We start from the raw sequence: 24,580 nt of genomic DNA, 5'->3' as shown, positions 1-24,580 counted from the left end.
TCAATGCTGATTGCTGAAATGTTACATTTATAATTTGTAGTTCAGGACCATGCAGTACAGCTTCCTTGCATTGACAGTTCTCTGTGCTGAATTTCTGCTGAGTTTCCTTTGCCTCATTTTTTATTTTGTGACCTGTCTGGTTTAAATGCTGCTTTGATGAAGCCTAATTTGATAAAGTTTCAAATTAATTTCTGAAATATTTCGTTAGTAAATATTTCATGAGTAATATAGTTGTTTTTGTCACATTTTATTTGGCATTAGTAAATAATTATGCACATTTACAGATATTTTACTTGATATGAGTGATAACACGTGTTATAAGGGCTATTTTGCACAATAGGTGTGACTTGATATTTTTACTTGTCCTTTGGTGTGCCTTGGGCACAAAAGGTTTGGGAACCACTGGCCTACTGAGTCCAACAATATCAGTTTTATAAAGAACTTATGGTAAAAAATACTTGTATCACTCATTGGGATATAGCAGGAAAGAAAATGAAGAGCAGCTGATTGACCGAGTGCAGAATCGCTGTATAGTTTAAATCTCCTTAGTTACAATGTTGTCCATTTTAGACCGGGCCCGGCGCCACGAGGGGGCATTGCCCCCTCAGTTGTCTTATTTGCCCCCTCCCTTTGAGCATCATTCATCCATCGAAAAGTTAAATAAATGTCACAAGTATGAAATAACTTTAAATAATTATTTTCCCCAACATACGTTACTATGTGTGAAGCTGACAATTGAGCGGCCCGACCAAGTAAGGAGGCAGAGGCAGAACGTCCGAAATATAACCCGGTGTGGGCACTTATTAAAGCATGAACACAATGACACACAGCCTCAATCCTGCTGTTGTTTCCTTGAGCACAGCCTGTAGCCACCAGGATCTCACACACACTCCCCCAAACAGAAAAACCCCAGAGCCTAAATGCCCAACCCAATCAACCCAACAGGACACAGGTGAGGGGGGAGGAGACAGGTGCACACAATCAACGGCAACAGAAATGGGGAAAGGGGAACACATTTCAAAATAAAATACAATAAACACTAATCAATAGTATAAATAGTATAAAAATGTCCACATGCAAGGCCCGAAGCCATCATTCCACAGTGACAAAGTTACCTTTCTCACACTATGTTTAGATCAGATGGGCAGGCAGTCAAGCAGCGTGTAAAAAGCCTCAACCCCAAGTGAGCTTGTAGTCTTAATTAATGTTAGCATGTGTGCTTAGCTGTAAACACAGTCGGATGGGTGACCAAAACGTCCCCGTTTTCGGGGCAAAGTCCCCTTTTTCGGAATGTGCGTTAAAAAAGATAGAGCAAGGTGAAATAAAATGTTACATGTCAGTAAAAACAGAGTAACAGTGTTGTGCCTGTTTGTAGTGTTAGCGTATTTCTTTTTCTAATACTTCTCCTTGCTACTTCTTCTTTCTTCTACCTCAACTTCTTCTTCTTCTACCTCTACTTCTTCTTCTTCTACCTCTACTTCTTCGGGCCCTTCTCACTTCTCTTATTTTTCATTTCCTCGCTCCTCGGTCTCTGTCTCACCGGAAGTTGATTTGTCTACGCCAGTGGTTCCCAAACTTTTTGTGCCTAAGGCACACCAAAGGACAAGTAAAAATCTCAAGACACACCTTATAACAAAATAGCCCTTATAACACGTGTTATCACTCATATCATGTAAAATATCTGTAAATGTGCATAATTATTTACTAATGCCAAATAAAATGTGACAAAGACAACTATATTACTCATGAAATATTTATTAACGAAATATTTCAGAAATTAATTTGAAACTTTATCAAATTAGGCTTCATCAAAGCAGCAACACACTCATTTAAACCAGACAGGTCACAAAATAAAAAATGAGGTGAAGGAAACTCAGCAGAAATTCAGCACAGAGAACTGTCAATGCAAGGAAGCTGCATTGTATGGTCCTGAACTACAAATTATAAATGTAACATTTCAGCAATCAGCATTGAAACATGTGCTATTGTAAATATTTTTGCCGACTTACAAATTAGTGAGATACATGTACCTGTCGGGGCGCGCAGAATTTTGTAATCATTGGTGGCACTGAGGAGAGGGCCACTTGCAAGTCCTGTTCAACAGAGAGCCGTGACCTCCTGTTGTTCTTTATGTAAATCAGAGTAGAGAACGCCAACTCCAGAGATGGGGTCGTTACTAAAAAAATGTAATATATTACATATTACTTTAAAAAAAGTAATATATTACACTACTTCGTTACTATCTACATAAAGTAACTCGTTATTTTACTCGCCGAGCACGTACGAACTGCGCATGCGTGAGTGGCAATAACTTTCCTTACCAGCAGGCGGCGGTAGTGTGTATTTGTCATTCAAAACAGGCAACAACCGGAAGACAGAGAAGAAGAACAGACTACGTGATATAAACAAACAACAAATAGCGTGTGCGTTAGCTTCACCTTAGCATGTGTTCTTTGCAGGTGTTTGTTGAGGTTTGACGTGGTGTTTACAGCAGTGGATAACAGCTTCTGGCCTGGACACAGTTTGCACCTCACCGTCACATTCCTGTCTATTCTTCGGACGAACTCAAAATAATGGGCATACCTCCACCCAGGGGCGGAGCTTCCTACAGGCGATACAGGCGGTTGCCTAGAGCGCCACCCAGAGGGGGGCGCTAAAAATTGCACCAAAAAAAAAATAAAAAAACTTTTTTTTTTTGGGTTGGCGTAGTTTTGGCGCCCCCCTCTATATCTGCAACCATTATTCTTACATAAAAAAAAATTCTAACATAAGGGGAAATAAGACAAAAATCTAAAACGGTCGGTCGGTCTAAGAGCCTCGGCTTTAGGTGTTCACAGTCAGAACATGCTAGAGCGCTGTGCATTGATGGGTATCGGTCAAGTGTTTATAAAATTGAGCGTTGAGGAAAGAAAGACTAACGTTAGAGAACTATGAAGAGGCAAAAGCCATCCGGGGCGCAGTATAAAAACAGAAGAAAAGAAGAAGAAGAAGAGAAACGTGCCAAGGTGAAAGGTATGCAATTTTGATTGTATTGTCAACATTAGCGAATGGATCATGTAATCTTGCTAGTTAGCCAAGCCAACGTTAGCTAGCCAGCGTTTGTTATTGCCATTCAGTCGAAACTGTCATAAGGCTATTTTCGTTGTGTCATGAAATAGAAATATTAGTAATAATAACAATGTTAGTTTTGGTGTAGCGAGCTAGCCAGTGTGGTGGAATGTTAGTTAGTTGGTAACGTTAGCTAACGTTAAGTTTACCTCAGAAAGCACATTGACTATCCGAGTCAAACATTTGCCAAATTCAACCCTGTCATAATGTGCGCTAATGTTAGCTAACTAGCTCAGTGGTTCTCAACTCCAGTCTTGTTGAATGTTTTAGTTCCAACCCAGAACTAACACACCTGGTTCAACTGTTCTAATAACATAGGCATAGCTCTTGATTAGTTCAATCAGACCTGCCAGGCTGTCCAAATGCTTACTAACTAAATAATAGCTACATTTAACAAATGGAAATTATTCAATGTTGATAATACACATTTTGTTATATCATTTTAGATTCACTTTTAAAATATCTGGGACCACCTGCTGCATCAGTTGACAAGGAACAAAAGCGGCTGAAGTCAACAAAGAGGCACTTCTCATATGAGTCTCCTGATGAGCCATTGAGGGATGCCTTGCAAAATCTGGAGGTAACCTTCCTGAACGTGGTGGTGGATGCTGCAGTGTCAGCACAAAAGGAGAGGTTTACCACTCTTAAACATGTGCAAGACAAGTTTGGCATTCTGTACTTCCCAGACCTGCCACACCAAGAGCTGATGAAGCAAGCAGAGGCAGTTGCACACACCTTAAGCCATGGAGGGAAATCGGATTTGTATGGGAAGGAGCTGGCTCAGGAGTTAGAACATGTACCTGACTTGCCATCAAAGAGCATGACAACTCTTGAGTTGTTGAAATTCATACACACAAAGCAGCTCACCGAAATATATCCCAACTTGTGTATTGCTCTGCGGATCAGTGAAACGCTACCAGTAACAGTAGCTTCAGCCAAGAGGAGTTTTTCCAAATTAAAACTCTTGAAAACATACCTGAGGTCAACCATGGCTCAAGAACGCCTCAGTGGTCTGGCTGTAATCAGTATTAACCATGAGGTTGGTGGTCAGATTTCACATGATGATGTGATTGATGACTTTGCAGCGAGGAAGGCCAGAAGGATTGCACTGTAAACGGAAACCAGTAGGAGCTAATATGTAGGCTAACCTTGTGTGATGATAGTGAGTGGAATGTAAATAGTTCTTAATTTTTATTTATTTGTTTGTTTATTTAGCATATTATATATTAATTATTTGACATGTGTAACATATTTTACATTTCTTGTTAATTTTCTTTGAAAGCAAATTTGCACATTCTTTTATTGTTTGTTATTGTTATTATTATTATTATTATTATTTGTTACCTAAGTTGTTTGTTTTAATTCTTTAGTGTGCACTTTACATTTATTCTTAGCTCTTGTTCTTGCTTGTAATAAATAAAGGTGCAGTACTTTACTGTATAACTGTTAAGATGTTTTGATATTTTTTTTGGGGGGGGGCGCAGTGGTGAAGCTCGCCTAGAGCACCAAATGTGCTAGGTCCGCCCCTGCCTCCACCCCTCGAAAGTTATCGCTGACTCAGCCATGTTTATGCAGCACTGCATGTGGAGATGTGGACGCACAAGTCGCGCAGATTACGTACATATAAACCTTAACCTACAAAGTAGCCTACTGATATAGTAAATTATAAAATAATTATTTTTGTGTAGTTGTATATTGCAATAATAACGTATGGTTGTCACAAAGTCCCACGGCACACCCGGACTTGTCTCACGGCACACCAGTGTGCCGCGGCACACCGTTTGGGAACCACTGGTCTATGCCATCTTGAGTAGCGTCCCTATGGCCTTATTTTTGCCGGAGGAGCGAGGAGCGATAATGGAGGAGCTATAACCGAGGAACCACCAGACCATCCTTCGATGAAATCCTCAGACACTCGCCCCGCCCCCTTACTGTGTATATCGCTCACTGATTGGACGATGCAGTGCAAGCACTGATCTGATGCTTCTTGAGAGCAGTTTCCCAGCGGAGGGAAGAAAATACATGAACCTCACGGGAGTCACTCCTCAGTTTATACCGTGTTTTGTTTCAATTAATGTATCATTTAGTTACAAATATGTGATATATCTGAACAACAAAGTGGTCAAAAATCATTTTATTCATTTTTTGGAAACATTTTCATGATCGCTTTTATCTTTTACATTTTCATTTATCGTCATTTCCATTCAGTCAGTCATTAAGTGCTATTTAAAATATGAATTTGCTACATATCCAAACAAACAAAGTGTGCAATCCAATGAATGTTAATCTAACTGGTTTTTGATAGATAACATATCTCTTTTTCTTCTCTGAATTATTTTGTGCACTCTAATCAATATTAATCAAACTATTGTTCATTTATACATTTTAAGAATGGCATTTATCTTTTTTGAGAATTAGTTCTCATTTTATTTTTATTTATTTGGGTCTACAACAGATGATACAAATGTTTGTGTGTGTGGAAATAACGGGGACAGAGCTGGTTGCTGTCAGAGGATCAGCTGTGCAGCGTCATCACAAACGGACGTCGCTTCACGTGATGCTCCGGAGGAAAGGACGTCCCATTGCTCTTAAAACTAATTTCCCTGCTTCTCGTGGTTTCACAGCTGTTCGTCTGACAGCAGCCAGCTCTGTCCCCGTTATTTTCACAAACACCCCCGCCTCTGTTTGTATCATCTGTTGGAGACCCAAATACATTAAATAAAATAAGAACTCATTCTCAAAAAAGATAAACGCCATTCTTAAAATGTATAAATGAAAAAAGCGATCATGAAAATGTTTCCAATAAATGAATAAAAAAATGTTTGACCACTTTGTTGTTCAGATATATCTAGGGATGGGTATCGTTAGGATTTTATCAATACCGATAGTATTTTTCGATACTCTTATAGAATACTTTTCAATAATTTGGTGCTCAAAATTATAGACATGAATAGATGTGAAGATTAAAAAGTCATTTTATTGTAATTTTCTTGCAGAAATAACTGTATAACTTACATTAGCTTCTCAGAAGCAGACAAAAATAAATAAAATAACTTAAAGGGGCCTGGCTCGCAATATCATGCTTTTTGGGGTTTTCCCTCAGACAGAGGATGAAAAGAGGCATTTTTTCTTTTTAAATATAACATTTGTAAATCAGATACATCTTCATCCAGACATTTCAAACTGACAACTTAGCTGGACAAGAGATCCTTAAAACATTGTCCTACAGTGACATCATGCAACACTGTGATATGAAGAAATTGGTAAAAAGGCTAAGATGGCAAAAAGATAAAGGCGAGTACGTATATTATTCTGGATTGTACTTTTAACCCTCCAGTATCACTGTGGACGTTTTTGTCCATATGGGTCATTTTTCACTTTTCATTTTGCAATAACTTTGGTTGTGTTGGTGCAAACGGCCTGAATTTTTGTAACAAGGCTATTTTCTCGATCTATTTTGGAATTCCAATTTCAATTTTTCAAATCGGTCTTTAATTCACTGTGTAACAAATCGACTACGCAAATTAGTCATTCGAGACAAAAATGTCCACTGCAAAATACTTTGATAAAAACATTATATTAAAAGGTTTTTTTCACAACTTTTTTGGGTTCAATCTTTAAAGCAACTTCCGCCCTAATAGAAAATACCAAAAATGTAATCATTCTCAGGATTTTAACCCTTTAAATTCCATTTTGAAAACATGAAACCGCTGTTTTTTTTCATGATGAAAACAGAGAAAATTAGTTATTTTCCCAAAAATACATATCTGGGGACTGGCTCTTTTTTTTTTTTAATAACAGTCTTGGATATGTCAAAGATTAGCAACAAAATGGATTTTTTTGCATTATTAGTTTTTGCACAAAATCAGATTGAACAAAAAAGTTACAAATTAGTAATTCGGGACAAAAATGTCCACTTCTAAAAACTGCTCTAAAATGACAACAGATTAATATTTTTTTTAACTTTTTGGGGTTAAATCTTTCAATCAACTTCAGTCCTGATCAAAAATACCAAATGTTAATTTATGTTCAGGATTTTAACCCTTGAACTGCCAGTTTGAAAACATGAATTTGTGTTTTCTATGAAAAACATGCACAAAAAGGCAGTTATTTTCCATATAATAAATGTTGGGGGGGTCGGCTTTTTTTTTTTTTTAATCACAGTCTTGGGTATGTCAAAGATTAGCAACAACATTTATTTTTTTGCATTATTAGTTTTTGCACAAAATCAGATTGAACAAAAAAAGTTACATATTAGTCATTTGGGACAAAAATGTCCACTTCCAAAAACTGCTCTAAAATGACAACAGATTAATATTTTAAAAAACTTTTTGGGGTTAAATCTTTCAATCAACTTCAGTCCTGATCAAAAATACCAAATGTTAAATTATGTTCAGGATTTTAACCCTTTAACTGCCAGTTTTAAAACATGAATTTGCGTTTTCTATGAAAAACATGCACAAAAAGGCAGTTATTTTCCATATAATAAATGTTGGGACGTTCGGCTTTTTTTTTTTTATCACAGTCTTGGATATGTCAAAGATTAGCAACAACATTTATTTTGGTGGATTATTAGTTTTTGCACAGAATCAGATTAGACAAAAATGTCCCATCCACTCCCATTATAACCACATCTTTTGATCTCTCCGCCATACCGGTATAAAATCATGCATTTTGTAATGTCAGGGTTTTATATTGGAGGAAAATAGTTAAATTTGTCCTTTTTACTGTATATCACCAGATGTGACATTTTACATTGAATGACATGCTTGTCATGTCTTGATTTACAGTTTACAGCATTCGCAATTTTCCCGTCATCTCTTTACCTTTGATGTGTGTGAGAATGTAGGAGTAAGTGTTCTCTCGTGGCATTTTGTTTTCATTTGTGCTGTTTCATGTGTCTTAGAGGTAAACAGAGGTATGATCTTGACCCAGCTTGACCTTGTTGTTTTGAATTGTTTGGAACTTCAAAGGCTTTGATAATGTCTCTTTAGCATACAAACATACACAGCCATACATGTCAATAAGCGAACACCTGGCTGCAAAGCCAGATCCATAAATATGTGTAGTTTGGCTGGCTGGTCGTTTCATTCCTGTGATACGCAACAAGCGAGTAAGATGAAGAGGCGCTTCTCTGTGGAAGAAGCTAGGGATATGGTGATGCAGCCGGCAACCTCCAGCGAGTTGCTTGACTCTTCTTCTGAATCAGAAACAACCTCAGAAGAAGAATGTGATGTGGAGTTTGTAGTGGAGTCTGATCCTCCTTCTTCTTCTGACCCTTCCGCTGAAACTGCAGAGGAAACAGAAGATTCTGGCAGTGGGTGGACATCAAAAAATGGTGAAATCTGGTCTCCCTCTAACAACGACACGCTGCGCTACATTCCCGCTGCCAGAGGTTTGGTTCCAGGGCCCACGCGTTATGCCATTACAATAATTGATGACGTGGAATCCTCCTTCAATTTATTATTCACTGCTGAGATCATCAGTAGTATTGTCGACATAACAAACTTGCAGGGGGGACGTTCGGTGGCAAACTGGAGTGATGTGGATGCCACAGATATTCGTGCATATATCGGTCTCCTGATATTGGCTGGAGTTTACAAATCGAAGGGCGAATCCACCCGCAGCCTCTGGGTTGACCACAGTGGACGTGCCATCTTCCGTGCCACAATGACCTACACCAAATTCCGGTTGATGAATACCACCCTCCGGTTTGACGACAAGCTGATGAGACCTTCCCGTCACAGAGAGGACAAGCTTGCCCCCATCCGCTCTCTCTGGGAGAAGTGGACACATCGCCTTCCGATGCTTTGCAACCCTGGTGAAGATGTGTGTGTGGATGAGCAGCTTGTCCCCTTCAGAGGCCGCTGCAAATTCCGGCAATACATACCAAGCAAGCCAGCAAAGTATGGGCTAAAAATCTGGGTCACCGCTGACGTTGAAACCTCCTATGCCTGGAGGTGCCAGATTTACACCGGTAAAGCTGCTGGGAGTGCTGCCGAGGTGGGCCAGGGAAAGCGTGTCGTCCTGGAAATGACAGAGGGGCTCCAAGGGATCACTGTGACTTGTGACCATTTTTTCACGTCATATGCACTTGTGCAGGAGCTACTAAAGAGGAAAGTGGCCCTTGTCGGAACCATCCGAAGAAATAAGCCTGAGCTTCCATCCAAACTCCTGCAGGTGAGGCAGAGAGCTGCCCTCTCCTCTCTTTTTGGTTTTACCAAGAACACCACAGCGATGAGCTACATTCCCAAACGGGGGAGAAACGTGCTCCTCCTCAGCAGCAAACACAGGGACCCAGCTGTGACAGAGGAGGAGAAAAGGAAACCTGTGATCATTGCAGACTACAACCACTGCAAGGGAGCTGTCGACAACCTAGACAAGGTATGGAGGCATTACCAGTATATAAATAATACATGATACAGTTGTTAATAATTTAAAAGAATATTTGTATTAATTTTGTATTGGTCTTTTGTAGGTTGTGGGCTCCTACAGCTGCAGGAGGATGACCCATCGGTGGCCACAGGTCCTCTTCCACAACATGATAGATGTCTCTGCCTTCATGCATTTGTGCTTTTTACTGCTGTGGATCCCTCCTGGAAGCAAGCCAAGTCCTTCAGGAGGAGGCTTTTCTTGGAGGAGTTGGGGAGATCTCTGGTGTCTGCAAAAATCATGCGGAGAAAGCATCCACCTCGTACACCGGCTGCTGTTACCATAGTATGATTTGTTCATGAATGTTGATTGCAGTTTGCTGTTTGGAAAATAAATGTTGACATTGATACATCTGATGCTGATTTAAAAATGATTTCAGAGAAAGTTGAAAATAGTATTACTTCAGTGTTTTTATAGGTCATATAATTCAATGGTAAAATGTCACATCTGGTGATATACAGTAAAAAGGGACACATTTAACTATTTTCCTCCAATATAAAACCCTGACATTATAAAATGCATGATTATATACCGGTATGGCGGAGAGATCAAAATATGTGGTTATAATGGGAGTGGATGGGACGTGAGTGGCTAATGTGTGAGTATGTTGTTTAATCTGATTTTGTGCAAAAACTAATAATGCAAAAAAATAAATGTTGTTGCTAATCTTTGACATATCCAGGACTGTGATAAAAAAAAAAAAAGCCGACCCCCCCAACATTTATTATATGGAAAATAACTGCCTTTTTGTGCATGTTTTTCATAGAAAACGCAAATTCATGTTTTCAAACTGGCAGTTCAAGGGTTAAAATCCTGAACATAATTTAACATTTGGTATTTTTGATCAGGACTGAAGTTGATTGAAAGATTTAACCCCAAAAAGTTAAAAAAAATATTAATCTGTGTTCATTTTAGAGCAGTTTTTGGAAGTGGACATTTTTGTCCCGAATGACTAATTTGTAACTTTTTTGTTCAATCTGATTTTGTGCAAAAACTAATAATGCAAAAAAATCCATTTTGTTGCTAATCTTTGACATATCCAAGACTGTTATATAAAAAAAAGAGCCAGTCCCCAGATATGTATTTTTGGGAAAATAACTCATTTTCTCTGTTTCATCATGAAAAAAAACAGCAGTTTCATGTTTTCAAAATGGCATTTAAAGGGTTAAAATCCTGAGAATGATTACATTTTTGGTATTTTCTATTAGGGCGGAAGTTGCTTTAAAGATTGAACCCAAAAAAGTTGTGAAAAAAACCTTTTTATATAATGTTTTTATCAAAGTATTTTGCAGTGGACATTTTTGTCTCGAATGACTAATTTGCGTAGTCCAATCGAATGATACCGGAGGGTTAAATCATCACAAAATAAATGATGTGCTGAACTGACACACTTCAAAATGTCTCTGAAGGTTTAAACATATAACAAAGTATTCGAGCTTAAAATATGTAAATTCCTAGTAAATGACCAACAATTGCTGAACCATACATTGAAACGTTGACCTTTAACAACATTTAAATGCAGTTTTCCAATTCACAATGACATCTGTAAGTTTAACTGGTTTATAAAGCATTCAATGAAAGGCCAAATTATTATAGGTGTAGGAACTCACATTAATACACTGTCAGTGTTAATAAACTAAAAAGAAAGACAAGGCGATGTGCCTGCAAGACTGCACTCAGGTAAACCAAACATAATTACCCGTGCGCAGCAGCTAACCTGCCTGCGAGCCTTCGCTCAGGTCATATTTACACACTGCACGGCTGAAGCCCACGAAAACGGCATCTGTAGTTGCCGAAAGTTTAGTATTTTTAAAATACCGTTACATTTGTCCCGCAAATCGTATTAGGTTGCACTGAGGAGGACGTTGTTAGCGTGCTACTGCTAGCACTATTAGCACTAGCAGTATCGCTATAGATTGAAAACATGACTACACAGTTATACACACATTATTTCCCGGGTCGCCGAGGGTGCTGGCGTTGTTTGTTCGCCGCTCCTCCGCCCCAAATATTGTTCTTTAGTCCAGATCAGAACCTCTCCTGTCTGGCTCTCTACTTTTGAAACGTCAGTCATCAGCAAAAATAGCAGCATCTCTATATCGAATCGACACAGATCTTTGTGTTGTCATCTCCTACCTGCTGGTTCTTTGCTGCTCACCGGTCCCTAGCCCGCTAGCTAGCTAGCATTATCGGACCTAGCAGGCTGCTACCTAGATGCTCCTCGGCTCCCTGAAGTCTGCTGAGCTAACATTTCTGTCTCCACCCTAACTCCGCGGCTCGTGTGGGTCTTCCCATCCCGCTGCGATCAGCCGGCTTCCCCGTTGACATCGTCTCTCCCTGCCGCCTACAGCCGGTGGCTATCAAGCTAGCTAACCAGCTAGTAGGCTGTTCACCCGGCTCCCACTCTGCACCAGGCTGTCAGCCCCTCCAACGATTCTCCTCTGGAAACCACTGGAATTATTCCCCTGATATGCTGTGGATTATAATTCTCATTTTATCTGGACTCACACCGCTCCTTCTTCCACGGTCATCCGGCTCCTGGTCTCTGCTGCCCGGGTCCCCAGCATTAGCTAGCTCCGTGCTAGCGCCACTTCACCGGATCATGCCGCCGCTCTACTCCCTGTCAGATCTCCACTCCTTTAATAACCGCCTGCGTCCGGACTGCATGGACATCCTCGCATATAATGAAATACTCCGCAAACGCCGTCCTCCACACAGAGGGTCTGGCCGTAAGTTTTTATTTCATTCCACGTCTCCACACTCCATCCCGACCATTCGGTCCTGTCACACGCCCACACTACGCCATCACCACAAACAACACGTGAATCTGACCAATCTCCTTCTACTACCCCGGTCCACACAACCCCCCCCCCCCAATGCAACGTCACCTCAGAGCAGCCCTGCTCAACACACGCTCCATCCACAATAAAAGCCACATTCTAAATGAATTCATTAAAGACAATAACCTGGACTTTCTGTATCTGACCGAAACATGGCAAAAACCCCTGGACTATTTTTCTTTAAATCAAATCACCCCAGCAGGATTCACATACATTGACAAACCTCGCCCACAAGGGCGGGGTGGTGGTATAGCTGCTATTATCAGAAAGGAAATAAAAGCTACCATAATCCCCATCCCTGATGTTTCTTCATTTGAACACCTGATCTTTAAACTCTCTGGTCCCACTCCCCTGGTCACAGCCATCATCTACCGTCCCCCGAAGCCAAACCCCTCCTTTCTCTCCGACCTCTCTGACATTCTCACTCAGCTTTCTGCCATATCCCCATCTGTTCTCCTCTTAGGTGATTTTAACATTCATGTTGACGACCCGACCTGCAAATATGCCTCTGAATTTAAGGAAACCCTTCACTGCTGCAACTTCTCTCAACACATCAACTTCCCAACACACAGCCGTGGTCACATCCTGGACTTGGTCTGCTCCACTGGTCTCACCATCCATCATCTGTCCAGCCTCAATCTCCACATCTCTGATCACCTGGCCATCATCATGGACATCAACATCCCCATCCCCGCCCAAAAGCAAAAACGCACAATAACCTACAGAAATCTCAAATCCATCTCACCTTCAGCAATCACTGCCTCCATTACCTGCAAGATGTCTGTCTCCCCCCCCCCCCACTTTCTGAAAACCCATCTGAACTTGTGGACTATTATAACAGCACCCTCTCCTTCTGTCTCAATGAACTGGCCCCCACAAAAACAAAAAATGTTTCTTTCATACACTCCGCCCCCTGGTATACCCCCGAACTCCGCCAAATGAAATCAAGGAAACGTCAACTTGAACGCCAACACAAGAAAACCACACTAACAGTCCATCTTCAAATCTACAAAGACTATCTCCAGCATTACAGTAACGCACTCAAAGCAGCCCGGTCTAATTACTACTCACAACTCATTCAGTCTGGCTCCAGCAACCCCAAGCGTCTGTTCTCCACCATCAGCAAACTTCTCAAACCCTGTGACAACGCCACCTCATCCTTCACCACCGAACAGTGCAACTCCTTCCTCTCGTTTTTCCAAACCAAAATCAGCAACATTTCCAGCAATCTGACACCCTCATCAGCACCCCCCACCTCCCCTCCTGGCTCCCCCCCCTTCACCTCACAGCCCCTGTCCCACTTCTCCCCTGTGACCCCCATGCAACTGTCCGACTTCATGACTGGAATTAACTCCACCTGCACACTTGACCCAATGCCCTCCAAATTTGTTAAAGAGAGCCTCCCTGCCATCTCCCAACTCCTCGCCACCATCATTAACTCCTCCTAGAGACCGGTCTCAAGTCAGCACCGCTGCAGACTCGCTGTTTGAGGGCTTGATAGCCCACTCCCCCTCCACACCGCTCCACACTTGTTGCTTTGGAACAGCCCTTAATATGGCGTACCCTCCGCGTGAACGCGCAAACGGAGGGGTAGGGTGTAGGGGTAGGGTGTAGGCGGCGGTTTGAGAATGGGCCTTACAGTGGCCAATCAGAAGGGTCTCAAACCGGATACATCACACGGGGTGAGGGTTCCCAACCAACCAGAATGGTTTAAAGTTAAACTAAGGAAGTAGACGTAACACATATAAAGCAGTGGCGAGCCGTGACTTTTATACCGAGGCCCTCTGACCCCCCCTTCCCTCGGAAAAAAAGAAGAGATATTACGTCTAAACGTAGACTTCAGCGGAATATCAAAACAGTGGTCCGGGGTGCAAAACGCATCAATGACAGCGACCCTCTACCACACAAAACAACATCATTTATATAAACACCTATCATGACAGGGCACCCACAGCCAAGTAGCAATTACAAATGATTTAAGTCGGCACGGCGGCCCGCATTGAAAATGACTTAGGCCTACCTTTGATGATCAAATCACTGAAACACAAAGTCCATCCTCCTGTCCTTTTGGATGAAGCACTTGATGGCGGGTCATTCAGCTGATCCTTTGCCACTCCAGTTTATCATTGTAACTCAATCTTGAAAATGACTCGGATAATAATTTCGCAACGATGTCATCACTATCACTGAAGTGAGCCATCATGAACGAACTTATGCTAATCATAAATCTATCGATCATAAATCTATCGATTAGATTTATGATTCAAAAATAATAAAAGTAGGATAGACATGTGGATATTATCCGGCTGAACACAACGTGCATTTATCTAACTGGTTCGTTTTCCACAGACCTTATTTCGAGCAATTTTCCAAAATCCTATGGAGAAATCCCATTGCTTTCTGTCGAGGGAATCCGAGCGAAGCTTACTTCCGGGTTTTAGGACGCGTCACTGCACCACTTGCATAGACTTCACAGCGGGCGGAACTTGTCATAAAGTCCGCGAAAATAAAGCCCGCCCATTTAGAGGGAAGATATGATTGGTCAATTGTACTGTCATTTAACATTACTCTCTCGTTGAGTTACTATAGCTGGCCCTCTGTGAATGTAGAGAGGGACCAACAAGCTCTCCCGTCTTCAACTCGCAGAGACGGCATTTAACCCTTCACATTCCAACAGAAACTGAACAGGCAGATTCGAAGGATTTATTTCTTTGGAAATATTATTTTAAATACAATTAAATCAAGTTATTTTGGTAAAACTAATGAAAAATGTAACAACAAAAAAATATAAAAAATAATATTTAAATTTTTTTTTTTTACTGTTTTCAAATATAATTTTTTAGACTATCTTAGGCCCTCACAAAGGGCCTAGAGAGCCCTGACGGCTCGCCACTGACCGATAGCAGCACCGTTTGTCCAGCGGCTTAACGGTATACCGATACCGTCCAATCAGGTACCGGTATTGACTTAGTACCGGTTCTCGATACCCATCCCTAGATATATCACATATTTGTAACTAAATGATACATGAATTGAAACAAAACACAGTATAGACAGAGGAGTGACTCTCGTGAGTTTCATGTATTTTCTTCACTCCGTACAGGCCGTAATTCATACTGGTCCTCTCACGCACATACATTCTCCTTTCACATACATATATTTTCACTCTTACAGACATATATTCTTCTTTTACATACATACATTTTCACTCTCACACACATATATTGTCCTTTTGCATACATACATTTTCACTCTCACACACATACATTCTCCTTTTACATACAGTACATACATTTTCACTCTCACACACGTATGTTTACACTCACACATTCATACATTTTGCTCTCATATTATCATATTTCAATGCACACATTCATATATTGTCATTCACACATTCATGCAGTTTGTTCTCATATTCATATATTATAATGCTCATATTTATACATTTTGCTCTCATGCACTGTGAAGCTGACAATTGAGCGGCCCGACTAAGCAAAGAGGCAGAGGCAGAACGTCCAAAATACAACCCGGTGTGGGCATTTATTACAGCATGAACACAATGACACACACACAGCCTTAATCCTGCTGTTGTTTTCTTGAGCACAGCACAGCCTGCAGCCACAAGGATCTCACACACACTACTTGCCTCTCTAACAGCAAAACCCCAGAGCCTAAATGCCCAACCCAATCAACCCAACAGGACACAGGTGAGGGGGGAGGAGACAACACAGGGCACCAGGTGCACACAATCAACGACAGACATGGGGAAAGGGGAACACTTTTTAACAACAAAAAACGAAACAACCCGTAACGGAGGCCGAGATCTATGAGCCCAGAGATCACCTCCGTGACATTTCCTTACCCCTCTCCCCTGGAAGCACAGTGTCTTGGAAATCTTGGCTTCCCTACAAGGTTTCTGCTTCCCCTTGTGCAGCTTGGTTTCCTCAGGGGGGGCATGTAGTCAGAAGGAAGCTTCCCTTTCTTTCTCTTCGGGATCTGATTCTTCCTCTCCATGCGCTCCTGCTGGTTCTGCTCTCTCTCCTGACGGACCTTCTCGGCTATCTTTGCCATCCGCATCTTGGGCCTCAGTCTTTTTCGTTTCCTCCCGCGCCCCGCTGCTCCATCACTGGCCACCCGTTTGCTCAGCTCCACTTCATCGAGACACTCGATGTCCTCATTCACTTTCTCCGACATCCTGTCTAGAAAGTCCCGCCCTTGGTACTCCCCGCGTCGGAGGCGCCGGCAAACGTGGAACTCCAATATTTGAGAGAAATGGTTATTTTGTGTATATAGAAAATGTTTTAGATCTTTGAGTTCATCTCATGAAAAATGGGAGCAAAAACAAAAGTGTAGCATTTATATTTTTGTTCAGTGTATGTACTGTATGAAGACAATATTGCATGTATGTATGAAGACAATGTATGTATGCAAGAGAAGAATGCATGTATGTGTGAGAGAAAGTATAGTGGAAACGGAAGGAGTGGTTGAAACGGAAGGCAGGTCATTATCGCGCTGTGATTGGCTCAGAAGGTCGAGCGGGGCGGGCTCATGTTTAGAACTTCTGCTTCAAATCAACATGATGGAGGGAGATGAATCTTTGTGAATGAATTTGTTTTTCTTTATTAAAAAAGTAAACGGAAGAGCGTCTGAGAGGCCTTTTTGCCCTTTTGCTTTTTACCTTACTAAATGGTTGAATGGTCAGTGGAGCGAGGGGGGGGGGGTCGCGAAACTCGCGGAAGTGATTTCAAAACAAAAAACACTCGTTTGATTGGAACTGATATTATAAACAAGGGAAACACTAGGGGAATTTAGCGATCACAATGAAAACGGCCAAGACACACATTGAGCCCAGAAAATGGATGTTATTAAGGGCTGAAAATATAATAAGCCTGTCTAAAATGGTCAGCATCAGCTTGTAGATGGTATTTTAAACTCGATGCGCTCTGAAACTACGGGGCGGCCGAGGACAAAAAATACACATGCGTTAATCGCGTTAAAATAATTTGTGGCGTTCATTTTTTTTTGCCCTAATATTTATATATATATATGCCGCTAAAACTGTGTAATATCCCAGGCTGCTAAATCCTCCAAACTGTTACAGTCAGAACATGTAACATGAACGTGCCGGGCAGCGCGGTCCCGTGGGTTGGATGCGCGTTCAGAATGCCAAGGAAAATAACTCTCAGAATAACGTTATTAGCACATTTTACAACTTGAGGACCAAATGTTTTTAATAAGGGCTATACTGGGTAGTTTATTTAGTTTAACAAAAAATTATCCAACGATTTACAGACCACTCTTTCCCAATGTAAGTCAATGGGAAAAAGTGGTTCCGGGCCCAGCAACCTAACGGAAGTGTAGTATCGCCGTTTGGCCACCACGAATATTCTCATCAGAGTCCGGCGCACTTCCTGGGGGCTTGGTATGAGCCAGCCACGGCGGTTACTGCCAAAAGTCACGTGAGTGAGTCACATGACTTTTGGCAGTAATATTCTGCCGTGAGAAGAAAAAGTTTTGTACTTGTAAAAAAATGTGTGTACTTGTAAAAAAAAGTTGTGTAACCAATGCTGAATTTGTCTCTGAAACATGATTTATTAGAAAAATGTTATGTGTTTGTTTGATAGATACGTTTTTTCTTTGCAAAACTAAATGCATTAGTTTGTAGATGGTGTTTTGTATTTGCATGTGTTTGTTAGTATTTGTTAGTGAATCATGAGGCATTTGTAAAACCTGTTTAGTTTGTTTGTGGAGTTATGGCAGGAAATTAGATCCATAGGACGCGCAGCGCAGCGTAGCAGGAGAAAAGAGAGGAAAACGGAGCGAGAAGCAGATGAGACCAGCGGAGTGATTCAAAGTTTATTTAAAAAAGATAAAAAATACCATCCACACCAGTGATGGGTACTGGTGGGGGCCACATAATTGATGTAATGGCCACCAGGGGGCTGCAGATTCACTTGGAACACACGCACACACACACAAATGCCATGTGTTGTATGTAATTATTAACAAATATACTAAGTCTGACATCTTCATTGACATTTTACTATCTTTCAGGGAACATCCTCTAATAAGCTCACTAAACAAATATCAGTTCTGTTGGGGCAGAACCTCTGCTCCGCGCCGTTCCTATATGAGTTTGTTTTAAAAGAAGGAAACTCAAAGCAACCAGGATAAGGGTTAAACAATAATCTGCTTTAATGGTAAAATACAACACAATCACGAAGTAATCCGGATTACTCCGGCTCTGGTTCCTCCAGCTGGAAGGATTTACCATCTTGGGAGCCGGAGGAAGAGAGAACGAACCAAAGACAGAACAGGCTTACATATAAGAACAAAACAGGAGGAGCTGTGTTGGATGCTCCTCCTTTCAGGTCATCTCATTGGGAGATGCAAAACGATGGCGTGTCGTAGCGAATCAGCGCGAGCCAGCCAAATGATCCGGAAACAAGAGTCTCTTAGGTTGTAGCAAAACAAACACATCTGGTGTCTGTTGTCACACATTCTTGTATAGACTCACACACACCCATCATGCAGCATTCCAGAGACCCGAGCTGTGTCCAAAGAATATTCCCTCGCTCACAAAGATTATGAATACATCCAAATACAAATGTTTAATTTCTCATCTTTCCAGCTTCTGGTTACACAGACTGCTATCATTAATACAAAGTAATTAAACACACACAGATATAGTTTGAGCAGTAATCCCATATATGCTGCAATGGACACACTTTTTCCCTTTAACGCACACACACATCTTTATCATTAACAGAAGTTAATTGTTCTTGTAGCTTAAGGGCTTCTGTGAACTTCCTTTCACCTCGAAGTCCGCTTTACTCTGAATACATTTATTGATAATTCAGACCTTAACTGTGTGACTCAATTCTCAAGGCCTACTTTGTCCCTTGAAATTTAACACACAGGAATATATAAAACCACACATATATTAGTGATAACATAATGCAACACACTTCTTATATATCAGGTGACATTAAAATGAACATACCAAAAATACGCTGTATTCAACTTTTTGCTGTATCACGTTACTTCAATTTTCTTCAGTTCACAGAAATTAAATTAAATGTTTACAAGTGGCATGTTTGTATTGAACAGGTTATTTAACAGTGGAATAAAACTATTTTAAACTGTTGGAAAGCACGGAAAATGTGTTTGCATTGAGATTAACCATTACAATGACATAAACATGAAGTCATGAACACTAACCCAGACATTAGTTGTCTAACTTGAACCTAAGACACTTGTAGCCTGTCTCTGCATTCCCCTTATTCCACAACACAGACATCTACCTGTCAACCCGCACTCTGCTGTTCCTCAGCGGTGCTCCCCCTCCCTCCCGCTGAAATTATTAATGAAAAGCGTATAGTAATCATAGATTACACGGCAGGTTCCGTGACAGTTTGCTTTCATCTGATTTAAAATAAACAAAGTCTTGGTTTTTAGAATATTAAACTTGTTTCGCCTTATTCAGATGATAAATACAACTTTTAAGCTTGTAAAGGCATAATTACAAGCGGCAACTTAACGTCACAGCAGGCATAACAACAGCCGGTGTTTCTTGTGAGTGTTTCCCGGGAAACAAACACAATACACACAAACGCGTCATAGATTATTTCATGGTATTTGAAATCATGTACGCAGCTCACGACGTAACTAGGAGTCTAGTGGACGGTATCAGTACTACAAGTAGAAAACATTAATATATATCTTTTTTTCTTTTTTTTAAAATTAATTACGTTGTTTATAAATGTAGCTGAGGGCCGCAAAAAGAGGAGGTGGGGCATGCGGCCCCCGGGCCGCCATTTGCCCATCCCTGACCCACACGGTCGGGAAACCCAGTAGACGGTTTAGAACATTAACCAACGGTGTTTTGGTCAGGTTTTTTGGACTGGATAAGAAAGTTGATCGATCGAGTTGTGTTGCGCGAGTGAGAGGACAACACACACGCGCTCTGATACAAGATGGCGAGCCAGACCCACAGACTGCTTTGATCTTCGCGCCAGTGTTTCTCAAGAGACAATAGGTGAACTTGCTGCCAGTGGTAGGAGTATTGGAGTTTATTTTTATTTGATCAGAACTGAAGAAATTATAAGTTGGAACTGGATTTAAGTTGTACCTGGATTGAAAGAGACACTAGCCTATATATTGTATTCTAGGTTTTCATTTGTCATAATGTTTTCATTGATGGTGCAATTGTGGTTTTTTCATTGAATTAGATATGTTTTACCTGTGAAAAGGGAAAAGAAAAAGAGTTAACTCAGGATATTAAAGAGATTAAAATAGGAACAACCTATAAATAATACTTAGTAGACCGGTCTAACCCAGAGTTTCAGCCAGGGGGTCGTCTTGCCGTCATTTGACGCCCTTATTCAGCTCGGGACGCCTTGAACTCGAGCCGAGGACGTCCAAAAATATTAATAATTCGAGAGAAGATCGAGAGTTTTTATCGTTTGAAATGACGAAAAGGAAAAAGGACAATCCCTCTGTTGGAGGGGCAAAGGAGTCTGGTGGGAATCTTTTCGGGGTATTGAAGATCGTTTCCCCGACATCGGCGGTGCCTGCTACAGGATTACACGGAACCTGCACGATTTGGAAGTGATGAGCGGTGCTAGTGGAGCACGCACGTGAGCTGCGATTACCAGAGCCTCGCAGCGGCGAAACTGAGGCTCCGTGGTAAAGTCTGGTAACATGAAGAGCCGTTTGGGAGCCGAAAGAGCCAAATGATCCGGCTCACTAACGTAAAAAGACAGTATCTTTAAGGGACGGTTCAAGTCCAAATTCACCCCGCTCTCGGGGTGGACGCCCTCTCAGCCCTGGTCTGACGGAAACACTGGTCTAAACCATTGGTTCTCGAACTTTTTTCAATAATGTACCCCCTTTGAAAAAAATATTCAGCCAAGTACCCTGATCAGCACAAAAACATTTTGTTAAGGAAAAAAGGCCTATATAAAGAGGTACAGTACAGTGCTGCACCATCGGTGTCTGATTTATTAAAACAACAACCTTGTAGGCCTAACTGAGAAACACTTCAATGCTGCATTTCAAATGTTTACAATTCATCACTAAATTCATGCAAACCAATTTTAACATCATGCAATAACACTGAGACGACATTAGTTGCATTGAACTGATCTTTTTAATAAGTTGTACAATGTATTGAGAAACATGGGCTTGTGCTTCACTGAGGATCTTTGTCATTCTGACAGGGAGGCAAACTGCAGTTATTACACTTCGTGTTTTGAAATATGTGTAACTCTGTTCATATAAAACCCACACTGCTCAAATTTCGTTACTTTTCCGAAAATTTGAATATTTATATATTTAGGGGCGTGGGGAATGAAGAGAAAAAAATATATGAGCATTTTATGAGCATGGGATTTTGACCCCTCATATAAACATATGCATAATGCTGCGCTATACTTTGCGGCCACACGCCATTGCCAAGCAACGCGTATTGTTTAGGTGTCCTTTGATAAGCAGGCAGTCATATCATTAGCTAGAACTAGCTAGATCTGATAGATTCGGACATAAACGCGAGTGAAGTCTAACCGGACGCGAGAGAGAGATCAGAGATCAGATCAGCTGCTGCTGACGGAGAACACGCAGCTCTACCGGATCACAGCTCCCCGCTGTGACGGACCGTTGAGTGGAGCAAAATACACTAAGAGTTAGCCCTAACACACTAAGCTAGTTTATCTACTCTGGAACAAGCTAAACTAGTTATAAATATATGTATTATTTACTGTCGGATCACTTATTACAGGTTCAGCGAGCTGCACGAGACTGACAGGCTGTCAGGAGAGGGAGAGGAAAAGAGAGCACCCCGTTTATTTTTCCCATTTTATTATCCAGAATTACTGTAAACCTTTGAATAAAGTAGTTGATCTACTATTAGTAGTTTGTTTAAATGCATTACTTATAAAATCTCACGTACCCCCTGCAGTACTCCAACGTACCCCTAGGGGTCCGCGTACCCCCATTTGAGAACCACTGGTCTAAACTAATATAGGCTATTTTATTTTATCCATACGATTTACTAAGTCACAGAAATCAGAAAACAAGGGAAAGGTGAAATACTTACCTCTGATCATACTGCAGAAAATATTCATTGTCTGTTTAATGTTTTGTCTATTTGTCTATTTCGCCAGTAAATTGCCGGCTGTTCTATTCAAACCACCTGGTCTCTGGTCTAATTACTTACCTGTCTATCCACTCTAGTAGAACTCAGAATCTTTCGAGTCAGATAGCATAGCCCAAGATAAGAAGTGTTACAACGTGTTACATTAACAAAGTGATTTACGCAGTAGAAATGCACCTTGGGAGCTGTAATTGACTCTTCCCCAGAAGTTTTTATGTACAGAAGCTTGTACCTTCTTCAACTTTTAATCAAGACACATATATTTGCTAATCTCAGTTGTTAATATTTTGAGATTTATACATTTAACTCTTACTTTTTTTGTAATCATCACATCCGTTTCTCTTCTTCTTCCACAGATGTTGGGACCAGACTATAAGAAGAAATGGTGGTTAGCAGCTCTCATCTGCCTTATCTGCTCTGCTCTTACAATCACTCTGTATTACAACGTTCGATCTCCTGTGAGCCCATGGGCTCCTACTCCTACTCCTACTCCTACTCCTACTCCTACTCCTACTCCTACTCCTACTCCTACTCCTACTCCTACTCCTACTCCTACTCCTACACCTACTCCGACAAAGCCCATAGTCCTGCTGTGGTTCTGGCCCATCGGTGTCAAGTTTGATCTCAAAGGTTGCTTGACCCACTTCAACATTGATAGCTGTGTTCTGACAGATGACAGATCCCTCTACAGCAAGGCCAAGGGAGTCATTTTCTACCATAAAGATATCTCCCATGGGTTACAAAACATGCCGAAGGGTCCACGTCCGACTTTTCAGAAGTGGATTTGGTTCCACGTAGAATCCCCGACAAACACAGCAAAGCTCCCTGGTCTGGACAACCTGTTCAACTTAACACTGAGCTACAGGAGAGACGCTGACATCACGGTGAGGAACGAGCTCACTATCAGGAAGACAGAAATGACAGAGGACTTTGTTTTGCCAAAAAAAGACAAACTGGTGTGCTGGATAGTCAGTAACACTGACCATGGCACTGGAACAGCTATGAGAGAGAAATATTATCATGAACTGTCCAAACACGTCGAAATCCACGTCTTCGGTGCAGCCTTTGGAGGGAAGCGTTTGAGCTACGAGGACTACTACTCCACCATAGCCAGCTGTAAGTTTTACCTGTCGTTTGAGAACTCAGTCCACAGAGACTACATCACAGAGAAGGTTAACGGGCCCCTCGTGGCCGGGGCGGTCCCTGTAGTATTGGGACCGCCAAGAGAAAACTACGAGCAGTTCCTTCCCTCCGACGCCTTCATTCACATCAACGATTTCCCTGATGCAAAGTCACTGGCACAGTTTCTGCTGGGCATGAAGGATGAGGCATACATGTGTTACTTTGAGTGGAGGAAGTTTTTCATGGCCACCCCTCATCTCCTGTCCGCATACAACGAGTTCCTTCAGCCCATCTGCCTTGCCTGCGACCACATGTCAAGAGACCGGGATTTCCGTGTAGTTCATGACCTTTATAAGTGGTACTTTACATGAAAATGCCAATAAAAACAACATTTGAAAGTGGCTCAGACACATGTATATTCATTACTAGATTCTTTAATATTGTACCTTTTGTCGAGATCTTGTGGGCACTGTATTTTGTTTAAAGTATTTGTTAAAAACTGGTTGAAGTCATATTCTAATGCCAACACAGCAGTACCATTAAGACTGGACACATTGATAAACTTCATAATCCTGTATTTACACTCCAGTTTTTCTAAATAGACAAGATATAACATGTACAGTAACTTGTAGAGGTGTTTATCCAACACACTCTCACTCCATAATCGTCCAGGAGTGACGTTTGGTCAGTGTCCGTGGCGTGCAGTTGTGACGCTCCTAGGCTCCTTCAGCTTCATAAAGGGACGCAAATAGCTTTCAACTGATTGCAATGTATTCCCATCTGCGGCGGGATTTGACGCTCATGGAAGCACGGCATTCGTTTGTGTCGGCTGCCCTTAAAGGCAATGTGAGCGTCCATTCTCATTGGATAACGGAGAATTGTACACCCGGAAGTAAGTATTCCCCTTACTGTCGATTGATTTTACAGT

The 24,580-nt window shown here is 41.3% G+C and overlaps 2 protein-coding genes across 3 annotated transcripts in view; both read left to right on the top strand.

Annotated features, from left to right (window-relative positions):
• The window catches only part of LOC117563051 (4-galactosyl-N-acetylglucosaminide 3-alpha-L-fucosyltransferase 9-like), a 53,791-nt gene extending 29,738 nt beyond the window's left edge, over positions 1-24,053 (top strand). The window contains exon 2 of the mRNA XM_034241188.1: positions 22,887-24,053. Within this exon, the coding sequence (XP_034097079.1) occupies positions 22,887-24,023 (1,137 nt within the window). The 3' untranslated portion in view covers positions 24,024-24,053. The remainder of the gene's footprint in view (positions 1-22,886) is intronic.
• Positions 8,610-10,120, top strand: LOC117563052 (piggyBac transposable element-derived protein 4-like). 2 transcript variants are annotated; one of them, XM_034241191.1, is made up of 2 exons: positions 8,610-9,492; positions 9,587-10,120. In XM_034241191.1, the coding sequence occupies exons 1-2, from the start codon at positions 8,779-8,781 to the stop codon at positions 9,824-9,826; spliced, it is 954 nt and encodes a 317-aa protein (XP_034097082.1). In that variant the 5' UTR covers positions 8,610-8,778; the 3' UTR covers positions 9,827-10,120. The 2 variants fall into 2 exon arrangements, with proteins under 2 accessions (XP_034097082.1, XP_034097080.1); XM_034241189.1 differs by having other exon boundaries at positions 8,630-9,492; positions 9,604-10,120.
• Positions 24,054-24,580: the final 527 nt, after the last annotated feature.

This window comes from Gymnodraco acuticeps, unplaced genomic scaffold (assembly GCF_902827175.1).
Source record: "Gymnodraco acuticeps unplaced genomic scaffold, fGymAcu1.1, whole genome shotgun sequence".
Lineage (NCBI taxonomy): Eukaryota > Metazoa > Chordata > Actinopteri > Perciformes > Bathydraconidae > Gymnodraco > Gymnodraco acuticeps.
The sequence above is the reverse complement of the archived record's forward strand: the minus strand, read 5'-3'. Positions and strand labels throughout refer to the sequence as shown.

Coding starts and splice junctions, on each gene's coding strand:
- LOC117563052 (XM_034241191.1), top strand. CDS start 8,779: ATGACCTACACCAAATTCCGGTTGATGAATACCACCCTCCGGTTTGAC. Junction 9,493..9,586: donor CTGTCGACAACCTAGACAAG/GTATGGAGGCAT, acceptor GGTCTTTTGTAG/GTTGTGGGCTCCTACAGCTG.